Here is a 17,680-nt window from a genome sequence, read left to right as displayed (position 1 = left end):
ATCGACTATGAAAATATCATCAATGTATGTGTAGATGTGCTGTTAACGCAGCCCTAATATCTACAGGTAGATGTTTTGATGCAATATTGCAATTGACATTGGCAAAGTTGTGCTCAATAAAAAGTAATTTACCCCAGCTGTAATTTTCCCCAGCTATAATTTGCCCCAGCTATAATTTGTTCCTGCTGTAATTTGCTCAAACTGTGATTTCCCCCTGTGTGATTTGCGCCAGAAATGTATAGAGATGGGTTCACGAGAAGGCTGAAAGTCCTAAGGCTGCACACCTCAAGTATTCGTCAACAACACACAATCCATGCTTATTTTTACCCACATAAACTAAGCAAATTGGATAACACGGCCGATGCTACTGGTGCACAATGCTGTCAACTTCAAGATATTGTGATGCATATATTTTTTAACTTCACGTTAGCAGCTCCTGTCAGATTATCCTCAGATACATCAGCCTGATGGGGGAGAGAGGGTGGTCAAAACTTCAGCACAGAGGAAATGGTGTTTGATAATGCGAAGACGGACCAAGCAGTGCATGAATCCTCCTTCCCAATACCTCAGTCAAGCTTCTGTTTGCCGTACATTGGATCAGGTCTGTACGGAGGTGTATGTTGGGATGGGCTCCAAGATTTTTTTACCACACTCGACATACGAAGTTGCCCCTTCGTGCACAAAAACAATCCTGCCTTCAACACAGGTACCCTTGCGGGTGCCTTCTTTGGCGCTAGGCTGCCAAAATTGTACCAGTGCAAGGGAAAAGGACAGGATTGCGCCGTATTTGCCACACAGCCAACATGAGCAAGGAGTTCTACAGCATCACTAACAACTCACCTAACTGTTCAGTATGTTTTATTTAACCTTGAGCGCTCATGTCTTTCGCAAATGTAATAAGCAAGTTGCAAACAAATGCACTTGTGTGTTCCACAGGTGGGCGGAACAATAATAGGGGACAGAGACAAAGCTTAATTGATGCAAGCTCAGATTTTAGCTGACAGTCAGGCGAAAAAGATGGAGGTCTGGACTTTGAAACAACTTTAGCTGTCTTTGCAAACTGTTTCTTCAACATATAGGCTACCAGGGCTTTTGATCACAGCCTTCATCCGTTGCTGTCAAACTGTCAAATAAACGTTGCTTCTTAAATCACGGTGGATCAGATCAGAGAACTTCAGCCATTGGGTCCCATCTGTGTCAGTAGAGGCCGCCCGCTTAGGCACATGCGGTCATCTACGAAGCAAACAGTGCACTTTAGTGCCCGGGCTCATGGGGCACTGTTGCCTCTTATTTTTTTTTTTTTCTGGTGAGGGCCTGTCAGCTCACAGAGTCGCTGGTAAAGTGTGCCAAAAGCCATTCAAAGATGGCTGCCTGTACGTGTGCATGCCTAAGTGCACAAGCACAAACAACCATCTTGAAATGGTTTTTTGTCAGACTTTATAACATAAGGCAATTCATGATGGCTGTCCATGCATACATATGTATCATCTTTGAATGTTGGATACTTATGGTCTATGACAGCTAGCTGCACACATGTTTCTGATTATTGAGACTACTGAGGGGTGAGAGACTCCACTTGACTGATGGCCCTAAAGAGCCTAAACCCAAAAGAGCCGGAACCCTACAAATACCACAAAGAAGAAGCTATGAAGAGCACCTGCGTGTGCCAAATATATGATATTACCAGGAAATGATCTGTATTTACCAGGAATTCATTTGTGAGAAGACACATACTTGCCTTCAAGAAAGAAACCACCTGAAACACAGCTCTGGAAACCTGGGGGCTTATTTATGAGCCCCTGCGTCACTTTTACGGCACCAGTGCGTCACTTTTTGTGACGCACCAGTGGCGTAAAACATGCGCCATGTTGCACCATATTTACGAAGTGACGCATCTAGGTAGATGCGTCACTTCATAAACCCCTGCGCTACATTATACCTGCGCCAGGTATAATGTATGCAGGGTGGGCGTACCCCCGCAAGAAAGGGTCGTAGGAGTGGCGCAGCGAAATCTATGAGATTTCGCTGCGTCACTTCTAGGACGCCAATGCGTCAAAACCTTACGCCTGCCTCATGGCAGGTGTAAGGGTGACGCAGGCCCTTCAAGCCCCATGTGAAAGGAACATTGCTGGAGTTGCGTCAGGCTTCCGACACAACTCCAGCAATGCGCCACTTTTTGCGCCGACAGATACGTCAGTTATACTGACGTATCTGTCCTTTCTTGAGACATGATGCATCATATTATTAATATGACGCATTATTGGTGTCGCAAGGAGGCCGCACTGAGAAGTGACGCATCGCTGCTTTCACGCAGCGATGCGTCACTTCTCATAAATGAGGCCCCAAGCCTAGAAAGACCAGTGCTTGTATGGGAGTACAAGTCTTAATTGAACAAAAACTGTGTGAGAACAGTGCACACCGTCCGAAGACCCAAATAACGTCTGAAGCCATAACCGGTCTCACTGAAGAGAAAGATATGCATACACTTTCTTTTAAAACTTAATGAGAAGTGAAACTGAAATACAAAGGAGTGGGTGGTAAGTAAAAACGTGGCACCAGGGTGGTGGTTAGGAAAGGAGACAGTGGCATCAATGTACTGGATGGGTGTAGTCTATCAAAAGAGGTGAGGCCACTCCCTGACATTTGACACCATCACCCCCTCCCTGAGACACTCTAGTACAGAGCATTACAGGAACCTGAACTTGAGCATGGGATAGCCCCTGTGCCAGCGGGGTGCTGGCCTGGGGTAAGATAAGGGTCATTTAATGTGGACCACTTGCTAAGAGATCTGTTTTCAGGGTCAAGAAACTGCTGGCACAGGTTACCAGTCTAACAGCGTAAAAAGCCGGTTAAACTTTATACGATGTAAAACGGATTGTGACAAGCAAGCTAATGTGCACTTTGTCTAGAGAAAATTTACTTTGAAACTGAGAAAAAGTTGCAGTACCAACACCGTAAAAGTTTGCTTGGATGTGTAGTCATAGAAGAGATTGAGTTACAATGTATTCGACACGTTTTATGAATGAAATGTTTTATTACTTTAACAAAATCATTACGAAAAGTATTAATAAAATGTTTGCCATAGTGGAAATTAAAAAAATAATTCTTATTGTAAATGAGGCTCACAAGCAAATGTGCTAAGATCGACAGTGAAAACTAGCATCTTTAGCTTCATTATTGTAATGCACCACGGAGTAAAGAAAGTGGTGCAAAATTAATACATAATGTTGTGTATGGATGAAACCGTCAGCAATGATGCTTCATACTAATAGGTTATTAGATTTGTTAGAACGATCAACATATATTAGCTTTTGAGAATATTTCATATGTATGCACTTTTTAAAATTGTAGTAATAGGCCATACTTAGAGTGGATTCTTTCTATGCAATATTCATTGACAAAAATATTATTCTTTTCTCATATGCTATGCTTATTGAAATTTGTTATGCTTGAATTTAATTATTATTTTGCTAAGAGAGAAATGCTAACTTTAAATGCATTGAATTGCCTTTTTCCTCCAGGTTTGCATTTTTCACAGTTGATGGACTTTTGCTACGATTCTTCAAATGTTACTTTATCTCTTTTCTTCCTAACCACAGTCCTAAATGTGATGCTACTTTTTCTCTGCCTCTTTGTGTGAAAGCGTGGGAACTCTCTTCTTACTTCAACTCATGAAGAGCAACAAAGTAAATACATTCTGTGTTGACTAACCTGTGCGGACAGATTGGACAATACTTTACAGAACAAACCTGCTAGTGAAACACACAGAGGCCGAGACGGTTCTGCAAACATATTGCATCAGTTCGGTTTATTTAGAGACTTCACAATACTAAACATTTCCTTTGAACTGACTTCTTGGAAGAGAGAAGCAAGGTGTTATATGTGGTTTTCGTCGAACTTAAATAATCCTTCCACCAATCCTGTTCCAAAGGTTTGCAATCACTTCAGAGGCAGAGGGGCGGGGCCAGCGACTCTAGGATAAATTTAAAGGGACCAGACAGCTATTAATGCAACTAAGTCAAAGGCAGGATGGGACGAGCTAACGCATCACATGGGGAAATGGTGAGGGCCCGCCCACAGCAACTATAACCTCGAGTCATTAACCACTGCGAAAACACACTTCAACTCGGCTGCCTGCGTCAGGCGTTCCCGTGATATGTTTAGCGACAAAGAACAAACAGCTGTCCATGTTGGATCAGCATGCTTTATATCAAGCTGTGTTAAATAATAATATTAATAATAATAATGATAATGATAATAAGGATAATGGTAATAACAATAATAACAATAATAATGAGTATAATACAACTACTAATAATGATAATAACAAAAATAATAAGGATAATGGCAATTACAATAATAATGAGTATAATACAACTACTAATAATGATAATAACAAAAATAATAAGGATAATGGCAATAACAATAAAAAAAGATAAAATAATAATAGCAACAATAACAATAACAACAGCAATAATAGTAGTAGTAATAATAATAATCATAATAATAATAATAATATAATAATAATGATAATAATAACAATGGTAATAACAATAACAGCAATAATAATAATGATTACAACACTGATAACAACAACAACAATGATAATAATAATACTAATAATAAAGATGATAATGGTAATAACAATAATAGTTATGATGGCAATAATAATAACAATAATAATAATTATTGTTATTAATATTACAATAAGAATAATGTGTATTTACTGAATAGATATTTAGGGGCTCGCTGTATATGACCCTCACTGATACTTCAGTAATGGTTTATGTTTGTGCCGGATGTGCAGATGTAAATGAAAGCTTTCCAGAAAAGGTGAAGACTCAAAGGGTCATTTATTGTTTGGTGGAACAAGTGGCTCTACGATTATCAACTGGCACTTCCATTCAGCAAATCTGCCACATTTGACAAAGTCGCAAGTGTTTGGAGGCAGGCTAAACTGGGGGGTGGGTATCATACGGCACCCTGGGTATTTGCATTGTGGAAGTAGCATCATGACAGGGCATGCTTTATTCTTTGTGCCTTTATGGCAATTCCTGCGACCAGGAGATGGTTTGTCCTCCGGGGATAACAGCAGGAGCAGGACCCTGCTTGGAGTGCTTGGCGACCACGTATGTCCATCAATGAAAGGGACGATTGCCTTACCTTAGGGCTGGCGGTGCTTCTCTGTACAGCACATGACTGCATGTATGTTTCATGGAGTGAAACAGTCGATTCTTACATTTACTTAGGCTTGTTCTGGCCTTTAATCAATTTTCACAACATATCAAAACATTTCGATTTTTTCAAATACCGCTTTTTTCTGAATGTTGTTTTTTCTGTCCTGCTTCTAACAATCAGGGCCATCTTTTATCACAGGGGAGCTGGGCCCACCCCCAGTGCACCGGCCTCCAGAGGGGCGCAGGAGCTGCCTGCAGCATCTCCCTCTGTACTGGCTGTTGCTGGAGCAGAGTTTTCTGTTAGAAAATTCTGGGGCTTTTGAAGCTCTGGCATGTCCATGCGTTTTATTAATTATTAATAGTTAATGATTAATTATTTGTCTTGTGTAAGTATGTTTTTATTAACCAACCTGTTTGTTTTAACACGGAAGGGGATTATACATGGGTTAGCGTGTATGTGCTTTATTTGTTTTACAATAACGTGCAAAGTTTTCCATGTTTAACGTTGCTGTGTGCTATTTATTTTTGAGCACAAAATGCTGTCTGAATTAATGCTCTGTATGTCGCAAAGCTAGATAAATGCATACACATAAGGGTATTAGTGGGGTTAACACTGTTTAATCATTATGATGTAGTAATCTTTATTTTGTTTCTTTAATTAAAGATGGTCTATTGTGGCCTATGGAGGCCTTTCGAGAATAATTTGAAGCCTGGCTGAGATGTATTTCAGGCGTAGAAATTTTGGTGTACCAAGAGAGACCCCTGCTGGTGTTCAGCTAACAGAGAAATTGTCGGTAGTCCATATAAGGATATTTCCGGGAAGACATCAGCAAGTTTGGAGGATCTCCAAAAGTAATGCTCGTCCTTGGAAGACAATGGATCTCAGAGAACTCTGTGCGAAAACTGGCTTGTCGAAGGAAACAAATATGAAATGTTGCAGAATTATAGTTAAGACTTTTCTTGAGCGGAGTTTCTCAGGATGTAGTCAAGATACATCCCATCCTTCTTGTGTTACTTGGTGATACAAACTTTAAATGTGGGTTTTCATTGTATTTCGTGGTATAAAAATGTTAGCATAGGGAGGGCTCTCCCCCACTCTTTCCTTCGTCGCCTTGCTGCGTGAACTTGCGTTGCAGATGACCAATGCTGAGGACTCTATCCTGAAAAGACTTTTCAAGAGACTGGTCCTGACCCGTTCTGACACTAGTTAGAATAGGTAACTATGAGAAATGATTTATTCTGATTTCATTCTGACTGATTTTTAGATAAAGCAATATAATTTTGAACATGGTGTTGGTTGTTTCTTTCCTCATCATTTATTGAATTATTATTGATTATTGTTTATAGATTGTTTATCTTGTGTTGGACAGCCACTAAAACTGGTCCTATCGCCTAGATGCAGGTGCAGGGTGTTTAGGTGTTTTCTTTTTACAGGTTTGCCACTGATGGAGTATCGGAGTATGTGTAAGTGAAATGGGCCCTAGTGTATGATGAATGTATGTGCGTGTAACTGTGAAGATTACTCTATCTGTGGTAGTGGATATTATTTTATCATCCTGATCTGCATCAGATTCTCTGGTAGCAGAGGATGGTTTTAGATGGTTGTCTTGATCTGATAAGATAAGATAAGATTGCTTGTAAACTAGCTTATTGATTATTGATTTATTTTTGATGTTTTTGGTATATGTACTAATACTAAATGTTGGAGACGTCATGTTGAGTTAAATGTAGTGCTTCTGGAACTTGGAAGCTGGAAGCAGTTCTGTAGTAGAGCAGGAAAAGGTGTATATGCTGCTCTCGGGAAAGACGGAATTGTAAGGAATTACGTGTGACAATAGAAGTTGCGCGTTCATTCATTGTCTGGGTTCGGAATCAGTGACATTGTATGTTACTATTAGAAATTTTCTGGTATATAAGGAGTGTGTATCGTAGTGAAGGTTTCCTGTGAAACTCTGGTCTTAAGTCCCAGGGATCCGTAAAGATTGCCGTTAAAGCTTATTGCGGGAGGAGTAATAGGTATTCTCTGAGCTTGTTTGCAGAACTGGGCAGAGGTAAGCTGCTTGGTTATTGTGAGTTATAATTCTGTGCAGAGGCAGATTGTGCGCTGTTCTCAGGAAGCAGGATTCTGTGTGTATGTACTATTTTTTTTTTCCTTTCGTATGATTGTGCGTGAATGCATATACATTTATTGATTGTAAGACTCTTTTGGATACGTCCTAGAGGAAACAGTTATGAGATGTATGTAAAATTGTTGACTCTTGAGAAATAGACTCTTTTACTATTCTGTGGTTAGCGACGCAGACAATGGAAATGTTTTTTATGTAGTGACTAACAGATTTTGTAAAATTTTGACACACGAAGTCTACTGAGAGTTTTTGTAAAGGAGGGGTAGACGAGTGACAGAGACAGGAGACGGAGCTGCAGCAGCTGCTGACGTCAGGAGGTTCGCGCACTGATTGGACAGTGACTCAGAGAAGGGTTCGCGCTAGGATTGGTGCGTTAGTGTGAGTCGCGCAGGGATTGGTAGAGCAGTTTAGTGACGTAGACGTACCAGGACTGGTGCGTTAACAAGAATTAAGTTTGCGAATCTTTAAAAGTAGAGAGTTTTAATAAAGAATTAGCTAAAATGTATTATCAAGAAGAGAAAAAGAAAAAGACATTTTTTGGAAAGGTTAAGAAATGGTTTAGTAAGGATAAAGAGGTTAAGACAAGAGAGGGTGAATTGTTACCTCCACCGAAAACACCTGCATCCTTCATGGTTGCGAAATATGGATTACATACCTGTGTATGGTTACAGAATTGGGTAAGGTATACTAAAGAAGATGGTGTTCTAGCATTCCCGGAAGATGGTTCATTTAATATGGCTGTGTTGAGAAATTTACGGGAAAAGATGTTGTGCTTAGACCCGAAGCCGAGACCTACACAGTTTGAGGCTTTAGTGGAATGGGAAGAAGAGGTTCATGACAGAGAGAAGCAGAGGTCTAGAGGGTATCACAGGTACATGTTTGGGAGGAGACATGATAGTGAGTCACATCAGGAAAGGATGAAAAGATGGCGGGAAGCCTGTATGACAGAAGGATTATACCCAATGAGAACAATTGAAGCTTCTGCTCCTGCAGAAGAAAGAGGTTCTGAGATAGAAAGGAGGAGGTATGGAGAGTATGAAGATGAAATTTTAAATGACATGATGTATAAGAGACCACCTCCATATAGATCAGAATCAGAAGACAGTACACCAGTTATTTCTCCAATAAGAAATACAGTTGAGAAGGGAAAAATGACACCTGAATCAAGAAATAGTGATTCTATAAGAGAGGAGGAAAATGCCAGAAATGCCAGACAATTAGCGAAGACGACAACAGAACTGACTGAAAAGATTAGAGAGTTAACGATGAACATGGAAGCTGTGACAGTACCAGTTACTATAGGTCCGGTAATTCCTGTGATTGATAGACAAAAGTCAGGTGAAAATGGACTGGTGATTCCATATTTTCCAGGTAGTACAGCTGGTCCTTCAGGGGATTCAGATAAAAGAACAGGGAAGAATGACCTGAGACAAACAAGACATGACGGAGATAGCGAATTGATGGAAATCAGTGATTCCGGTAGTTCAGGGATGCCAGTATTAGAACCACAGAAAAAAGGGGTTCCAGTGAGAAAGACAGCAGAAATAACAGTTGATGATTTAAACGACTGGATGAAAGTGCTTCAGAAAAAAGACAAAAATAAGGAAATTATTGATGTGAGCAAATTACGAGTAGAATTAGAAGAGTTAGTGACAGGAACAATTCCGACAGAAATTTTGAAAAGTCACAATGATGGTGAAATATTATTTATGTGTAAGAACATAACATGGAGAGCCAGACATACACATGATAGACTGAGAGCAATAGCAAATGACCAAGGGGTTGACATTGACAAAGTAAAAGCTTTACAGAAAACGTACAGGATGGATTTCACAGAGAAAGATATAGAGAATTTGAATAATTCTGGTAGAACAGGACAAATTAAAGAAATGGTGGCATTACTGCGTAGATGGGGTGATGTAGAAAAGTGGAAGGATAGGTGGTATAAAAAGAGAGAGGAATCTGAAGATAGAACAACCTATTCAGCATTTCCAGTGAGAGAATCAGAGAAACCAGTGGAGCAGTTTCCTATGAGAGAAATACCTGGAGGAGGATATGTACATGTTCCATGGACCAGACAGGATATTTTATCATTTACGAATGATTTCCCTCGATTGAGAGAAAAGCCCGTCGAGTGGTATAGGCAGGTAGACAGGTTTGTGAAATTGTCAAAAGTGCTGTGGGTTGACTTGAATAGTTTGTTTGACATAATTGTTCCAGGAGACTTGTGGACTGAGTGTAAAATAGTTGTGAGTTGGCCTAGTGAGGAATATCCAAGAGATCCGAGAACAGGGGCACCAGATCCAGAAGTAATGAGGAAATACGATCAGGTGATGGTATACCTGAAGAGTAAAGTTCCTCCAAAAGAGACAGACTGGGTTAAGATAGATCGTACACAACAGGAACCAAAGGAATCAGTTCATGCTTTTTATGAAAGGCTGATACTGGCTTTTAAACAATTCAGTGGTGATGAGCACCTGGGTGACAAAGATCTGAGCCATTTTGTGTATAGATTTGTATATGGCCTTAGACCTGAAATAGGTGAGAGAATTCGTGAAAACACAGTGGATTGGCAGAGTAAGAAAGTGGATGAGATTCTGAGACATGCAAAATATTTCAGTGATGAAATTGAAGCGAAGCAAAGAAAGCTAAAGGAAAAAGCAATGTGGGCACAGGTGAAAGTTGCAGAGAGACAGGAAGCACAGTTGGTGGAACAAGCAAATAATCCAGGAAATAATACAGGGAATAGACCGAGATTTACAGGTAAGGGAAGGGGAAGTCTTGAGGAAGCAAAGAAAAAGTTCCCATGTCACAACTGTGGCCAACTGGGACACTGGAGATCGGAATGTCCTAATCCGCCATTAAATGAAGGTAAATTATTGAATCAACAGGTGCAGAATGAAGGGAATAATCAGCAGCAACAACAGCAACAGCAGAAAGTGGTGAAACAGCAGCAGAGCCAAGAGCCAAAACCACCTTTACCGCAGAATAGAGGGGTACAAAAGTACAGTCAGGATTCGGGATTCTTTAATGATGAGCAGGTAAACAAACAAAGACGTACTAACAGGGTACAGCAATACTTGTTAAAGAGTGAAGGGAGTGAGTCTGAAGGTGATTACTGACGGTGCCGAGGAGAGGAAGAAGAGTGCATACTTGGTGCATCTCTAGAAATAGACCAGGCAGGACCATTTGTGGATGCGAAAATAAATGAAGAGGGTGTTACTTTTTTAGTAGACACAGGTGCGACGAGATCAACTGTCAGGTCAACAGATGTTAGAAATCTTCCTCTCTCGGATGAAGCAATCCAAGTAGTTGGTGTAGCCAATACACAGATCAGAACACGTCTTACTGAGCCAGTGAAAGTACAGATAGGGAAATTTTCAGACATGCACAGATTTATAGTCTGTGACACGAGTCCAGTGAACCTGTTAGGTAGGGACTTATTGTGCAAGATGAACTGCACGATTTTTTGTACACCAGATGGAATAGCTTTTGAGACACCAGATGATGACGCTTTCTATCGAATGACTATAGAAACTAGGGAAAGTGAGTTAATTGGTACATTTCCAGTGTTCAATCCGGAGGATTTACCTCAAGTGCTGAGAGACACAGTAAAAAGAGTGGTTTGGGATTTTACAGGAGAGGATGTGGGATTGATGAATAATGTAGATCCAGTAAAAATTGCACTGAAAGAGGGAATTGCATATCCTAACATTCCTCAGTACAAAATGACGCCAGAAATAATAGAAGGGATAACTCCTATAATTGAGAAAATGATTCAGCAAGGAGTCCTGAGAGAACTATTGAGTAGTCCGTGTAATTCACCGATAATGGGGCTGAAAAAGCCTAATGGTAAGTTCAGGATAGTACAGGACCTGAGAAAGATTAATCAGATTGTGGTGGCATGTTGTCCCATCGTGCCAAATCCATCAGTGATTCTGTATCAAATTCCACATGATGCTGAGTGGTACACAGTGATTGATTTATGTCATGCATTCTTTTCAATTCCATTGCATCATGACAGCCAGCCGATTTTTGCATTTAGGTTTGGCCAGCGTATTTTAGCATGGTGTCGTATCCCACAGGGGTATACGGAGAGTCCTTCGATATTCAATCAGTTATTGAAAAGATCGTTGGAAAGTCTGATCATGCCTGAAAGCTCAGTGCTAGTGCAGTACATTGATGATTTGCTTGTGGCATCAAAGACACGCGAAGCTTGTGAAGTGGATACCATAGCTTTACTGAATCATCTGGCAGATGGAGGGTTAAAGGTATCCCCAGCCAAATTGCAGTTTTGTAAAAAAGAGGTGCATTATCTTGGACATAATATTGAGAAAGGTCTGAGAAAAGTGACTACTGACAGGATTAAAATAATCAGAGAAATGAAAGCTCCAAAAACTCAGAGAGAAGTGAGAATGTTCCTGGGTATGGTGGGGTATTGTCGTCAGTGGATAATCAATTTTTCCCTGATAGCAAAGCCATTGATTAAATTGACAAAATGTGACATGACAGATCCATTGGAACTGGATGCAGAACAATTGGCAGCATTTGAAGAGCTTAAAACAAAAATGTGTGAAGCTCCAGCTCTGGGTATGCCAGACTATGAAAAAGAGTTTGAACTATACTGCAGTGAGAGAAATGGATGTGCACTTTCAGTGTTAATCCAGAAACATGGGCAATTGAGAAGGCCTATTGCATATTTCTCATCGACACTTGACCCTGTAGCTGTGGGTTTACCAGGTTGTCTAAAATCTGTGGCTGCAACATGCAGAAGCCTGGAGCAGAGTGAGGGGATCATAATGGGGTATCCTGTAAGGGTATTCGTACCTCACAATGTGGCAATTCTTTTGACAAGAAGCAGAACTCAACATATGTCAAACAGTAGGTTGACAAGGTATGAGAAAGTGATTCTGGGAGCATCGAATGTGACTCTTGAAAGATGTACAAATGTGAATCCAGCAACACTTTTGCCAGACATTGAGAATGTGGGAATAAGAATGGAAGATGATCATGATTGTTTGGATGTGCTGGAATACTGTACGAAACCAAGACCGGACATTAAAGATGTTCCTTTGTCTGAGAATGATGATGTGTTTTTTGTGGATGGATCATGCTTGAGAAATGAAAGTGGTGTGTTATGTGCAGCATATGCAGTGTGCACAGTTTCAGAGGTTGTGGAAGCATCGCCGTTAAAAGGAGTGAAATCTGCACAAGTTGCTGAATTGGTGGCATTGACAAGAGCTTGTGAGATTGGGAAAGATATGAGAATAACTGTGTTGACTGATAGTCAGTATGGGTTTGGAGTGGTGCATGATTTTGGCCAATTGTGGCTACAGAGGGGTTTCTTGACATCGAGTGGAACTCCAATAAAGAATGCTGAGCTGATTGGAAAATTGCTTGAGGCGATACAGCTGCCTAAAGAGTTAGCAGTTGTGAAATGTGCAGCACATGTTTCAGGAGAAGATTTTATTACTGTTGGCAACAGATACTCAAACGATTTGGCACAATATTGTGCGAAAATGAATTTGTCAATTAACAGGGACAGGATGGAGGAAATGTCTTTTCTTTCTGTGATGTTTACTAATGTCTTAGAAACATGGGATGAAGTGAAACAGTTACAAGATGAGGCAGGTGAAGAGGAAAAACAGGATTGGATTAAAGCAGGATGTGCTCCAAGAGAAACAGACCATGTTTGGGTCTACAGGGATGGCAGACCAGTGATGCCAAACTCAATTTTGTCGTCAATGGCAAGGATGTATCATGGCCAGGGACACCTGGGGAGGGACGCCATGATCAGGTCCTTTAAGCAGACCTGGTATAATGCAAAGTTTAGAGCTATTGCGGAAAGCATCTGTCAGAGATGTTTAATTTGTCAGCAGTTTAACACTGGGAAAAAGACAGTGGTGAGTTTGGGGACCATTGGCAGAGAAGGAGGTCCTTTCACAAGAATACAAATTGATTTCATTGAAATGCCTCAGGTGAACAGACTAAGGTATGTCCTAGTGGTAGTCTGTTTGTTTTCAAGGTGGGTGGAGGCCTATCCGACAAGGAGAAATGATGGATTAACAGTGGCAAAATTACTGTTGAGGGAGTTGATTCCTAGGTTCGGGTTTCCAGTCACAATTGAATCTGACAGAGGCAGACACTTTCAAAATGAGCTCATTAGTTTAATTTGTGAAGCATTGAAAATACAACAGAAACTACATTGTGCATACCGACCAGAGGCTTCTGGTGTGGTTGAACAGATTAATGGCACGATCAAGAACAGATTGGGAAAGATGTGTTTAGCCACTGGCATGAAATGGCCAGACGTTCTTCCTCTAGTCTTGATGACTATGAGATCTACTCCAGACAGAACTACAGGTTTGAGTCCACATGAAATTATCATGGGACGTGCTATGCGCCATGCATTTGTGCCTGTGAATAAATTGATGGCAATAACTGATGACATGATTTTGGATTACTGTAAAGGCCTGGCTGACGCAGTCCATTCTGTGTTTCACCAGATTGGAGAAGAAGCTACCACACTTGAGAAGAAGCAAGCCCATGATCTAAGTCCAGGAGATTGGGTGAGGATTAAGGTGCACAGAAGAAGAAATTGCTTGGTTCCAAGGTGGGGGAGGCCAAGACAAGTTATTCTGACTACAACGACTGCTGTAAAGTGTGCTGGAGTGAGACACTGGATACACGCAAGTCATACTCTAAGAATTCCAAGCCCGAGAGGGGGATCTGGTGAAGAGTATTATGAAGAGTCAGATTCCAGTGATGGTGAAGATCCTGAAGATACAGAATCAGTGAGAAAAGAAGCAGAGACAGCTTCAAGAGATTCACTGCGAGTATCTGAGAGGAGATCAGAAGATACAGAATCAGTGAGAAAAGGAGCAGAAAGAGCTTCAAGAGATTCACTGCGAGTATCAGAAAGAAGATCAAATTCTGATTCTGTGAAAGAGCCTGAAGTTTCGAGTAGCAGTGGTGGAAAAAGAAAAGAAAAGAGAAAGCACATAGAAACTACTTCTGAATCAGAAGAGGAGGAAGAGATTGAAGAACCACTTGAGATTATTCTTGAAGAAACAGGGTCAGAAGAAGATAGAGAGGGACAGATTGCGGAAGACCCCCGAGGAGGTGTAGGGTGCATTCATGAGGAGCTAGGTAAAGGGACAAATAGACAGCAAGAAGATTGCGTGTCGGAGACCCGAGGAGGGACAGAAGTAGGGAAGTCTCAAACAGTGGTGAAAGAATCTGTGCAAGAAAAGAAAACTGCTAAGAAACGAAAGCAAAAGGCAATTGAAACAGAATCGGATGATAAAGATGAACAAACAGAAAGTCGAGTTCTGAGGAAAAGAATTTCGATTGGAGAAAAAGATGAACAAACAGAAGGTCGAGTTCTGAGAAAGAGAACTTTGTTTGGAAAGAAAGCTGTCAAAGAAGTGAAGCCGAAAAAGGTTGTGAAAGGAGATCGTTGGCCTAACAACAGAGTGAAAAGACTGAGATACAGGATAATAAGAGTAGATACACCGGAAGCCGAACAAGTGAATGAAGTATCCAGTCAAACTTCGAAGGCTGAAGAAGGAAAATCAATAAGTACAGAAGAACCAGTGGAAATAAAAAGAGTTAAAAGACCCAACCAAAAGTACAGATCACCGGAATGGTCTTATGTGACACTGTCTGAAGGAGGACAAGAAGAAACAGTGACTCGAGATAATCCGGAAGTGGTCTTGAGAAAAGTGGTTGAGGAAGAAACTGGTGAAATTCTGAAAGTATTGTTGAGTGACATCAGAGAAGAGTCAGATACTGAAGAATTGAGTGTTGGAGATCTGATACAATTTGATGTTGAAGAAACTGGAGTAAAAGATGATAAGTATCCAAACTGAGTGAAAGAAAGATTCACTTGGACTGAGTATGTAGAAGATATTAATGTACTAAAACGATTTAAGAGAGAAACTTGGTCTGAAATTGTGGGTGACATTTTTGGGGTTTTGATTCCAGCAGTGGGAATTTCTTTAAATGCTTATGGAATTCGGAAATTGTCCACAGTGGTTGATCGTTTATCGACAAATACCGCAGGAGGATTTCTTTTGGTAAATACGGAGCTGAGTGCCGTACGTGCCATGTCTATGCAAAATCGACTTGCCCTTGATATTCTTTTGGCCAAGGAGGGTGGAGTTTGTGGAATTTTGAAAGTTCAACATTGTTGCACTTACATTCCTGATGAAAGCAGAGACCTGAAGGTCTATATCAAAAATATTACTGATTTGCATGAAGATCTAGTACCACTTGAAACTGGGAGTATATGGACTAAACTAGCTAATAAGATGATAGCTGTTAAGGATTTTATTACTAAAATAGGTAGTACTATTGTAGGTAGGGTGTTGTTTCCTTTGTCTTGTATAATCGTTGCTGTGTTGATACTGAGATTGGTGTGTGTGTGTTATAAAAACAGGAGAGGGAAAGAGAAAAATTTGGAAAACAAAAAGAAAAATAAGAAAAATAAGATTTTTAAGAAGTCAAAAAGAGAACCAGAAGAGATTGAATTAGAAGAATTGAGGGAAAGTGTTTATTTAGAGACTAAGAGAGATGATAAAAGAGAGACTGGTGTTTAATGTTGTGTAAGGGGAAAAGACATTTCTGATTTCTTCTAAAATGGGACTAAATTTTCACTAATTTTTTTTTTTTTTTTGGGTTTATTTGGTGATAAAATCACCAAAGGGGGGATTGCTGGAGCAGAGTTTTCTGTTAGAAAATTCTGGGGCTTTTGAAGCTCTGGCATGTCCATGCGTTTTATTAATTATTAATAGTTAATGATTAATTATTTGTCTTGTGTAAGTATGTTTTTATTAACCAACCTGTTTGTTTTAACACGGAAGGGGATTATACATGGGTTAGCGTGTATGTGCTTTATTTGTTTTACAATAACGTGCAAAGTTTTCCATGTTTAACGTTGCTGTGTGCTATTTATTTTTGAGCACAAAATGCTGTCTGAATTAATGCTCTGTATGTCGCAAAGCTAGATAAATGCATACACATAAGGGTATTAGTGGGGTTAACACTGTTTAATCATTATGATGTAGTAATCTTTATTTTGTTTCTTTAATTAAAGATGGTCTATTGTGGCCTATGGAGGCCTTTCGAGAATAATTTGAAGCCTGGCTGAGATGTATTTCAGGCGTAGAAATTTTGGTGTACCAAGAGAGACCCCTGCTGGTGTTCAGCTAACAGAGAAATTGTCGGTAGTCCATATAAGGATATTTCCGGGAAGACATCAGCAAGTTTGGAGGATCTCCAAAAGTAATGCTCGTCCTTGGAAGACAATGGATCTCAGAGAACTCTGTGCGAAAACTGGCTTGTCGAAGGAAACAAATATGAAATGTTGCAGAATTATAGTTAAGACTTTTCTTGAGCGGAGTTTCTCAGGATGTAGTCAAGATACATCCCATCCTTCTTGTTTTACTTGGTGATACAAACTTTAAATGTGGGTTTTCATTGTATTTCGTGGTATAAAAATGTTAGCATAGGGAGGGCTCTCCCCCACTCTTTCCTTCGTCGCCTTGCTGCGTGAACTTGCGTTGCAGATGACCAATGCTGAGGACTCTATCCTGAAAAGACTTTTCAAGAGACTGGTCCTGACCCGTTCTGACACTAGTTAGAATAGGTAACTATGAGAAATGATTTATTCTGATTTCATTCTGACTGATTTTTAGATAAAGCAATATAATTTTGAACATGGTGTTGGTTGTTTCTTTCCTCATCATTTATTGAATTATTATTGATTATTGTTTATAGATTGTTTATCTTGTGTTGGACAGCCACTAAAACTGGTCCTATCGCCTAGATGCAGGTGCAGGGTGTTTAGGTGTTTTCTTTTTACAGGTTTGCCACTGATGGAGTATCGGAGTATGTGTAAGTGAAATGGGCCCTAGTGTATGATGAATGTATGTGCGTGTAACTGTGAAGATTACTCTATCTGTGGTAGTGGATATTATTTTATCATCCTGATCTGCATCACTGTAAAGAAAAGTGTTCTGAGCACTGGTACCCATGTCCACATTTTGTCTATTTTTCTTCTTCTTCTCCCCCCTCACCTTCCCTTTACCCCTCCCATTTTCCAGCACACCGACGACAGAGTGGAGGGGGTTGCGCGCCATATTTGGTTTCTCCCGAGCGCTACCTTTCCAAAAGCCACTTCTACTTACAATAATAGGTGCTGCCAGTCAGCCTTGTGCATCATGCTGCTGTACATATTATGAATTACTATTAAAAATGCAGGGGTATTTATTTTATTGCCCACATAATAGTGAATGGCAGAGCCCACATTGAACTGGTGACACGTAAGTGGCACCTCTTTATTTACACCACATGCATTAACCCAATAAACTACTG

General features: G+C 40.3%; 1 protein-coding gene across 2 annotated transcripts in view; it reads left to right on the top strand.

Moving 5' to 3' along the window:
* The window catches only part of LOC146813003 (uncharacterized), a 227,048-nt gene extending 210,028 nt beyond the window's left edge, over positions 1-17,020 (top strand). The window contains exons 2-3 of one of the 2 annotated variants that reach the window (XM_085620026.1): positions 13,810-15,161; positions 16,401-17,020. In XM_085620026.1, coding sequence (XP_085476152.1) covers positions 13,810-15,161; positions 16,401-16,443 — 1,395 coding nt within the window. In that variant the 3' untranslated portion in view covers positions 16,444-17,020. Of the gene's footprint in view, positions 1-13,003; positions 15,162-16,400 lie in introns of those variants that run through there. The other variant, XM_085620025.1, reaches the window with a different exon arrangement.
* Positions 17,021-17,680: the final 660 nt, after the last annotated feature.

Source organism: Triturus cristatus, chromosome 7 (assembly GCF_964204655.1).
Source record: "Triturus cristatus chromosome 7, aTriCri1.1, whole genome shotgun sequence".
NCBI classification, from domain to species: Eukaryota; Metazoa; Chordata; class Amphibia; order Caudata; family Salamandridae; genus Triturus; species Triturus cristatus.
Note: the sequence above shows the minus strand (reverse complement) of the source record. Positions and strands in the feature narration are given on the sequence as shown.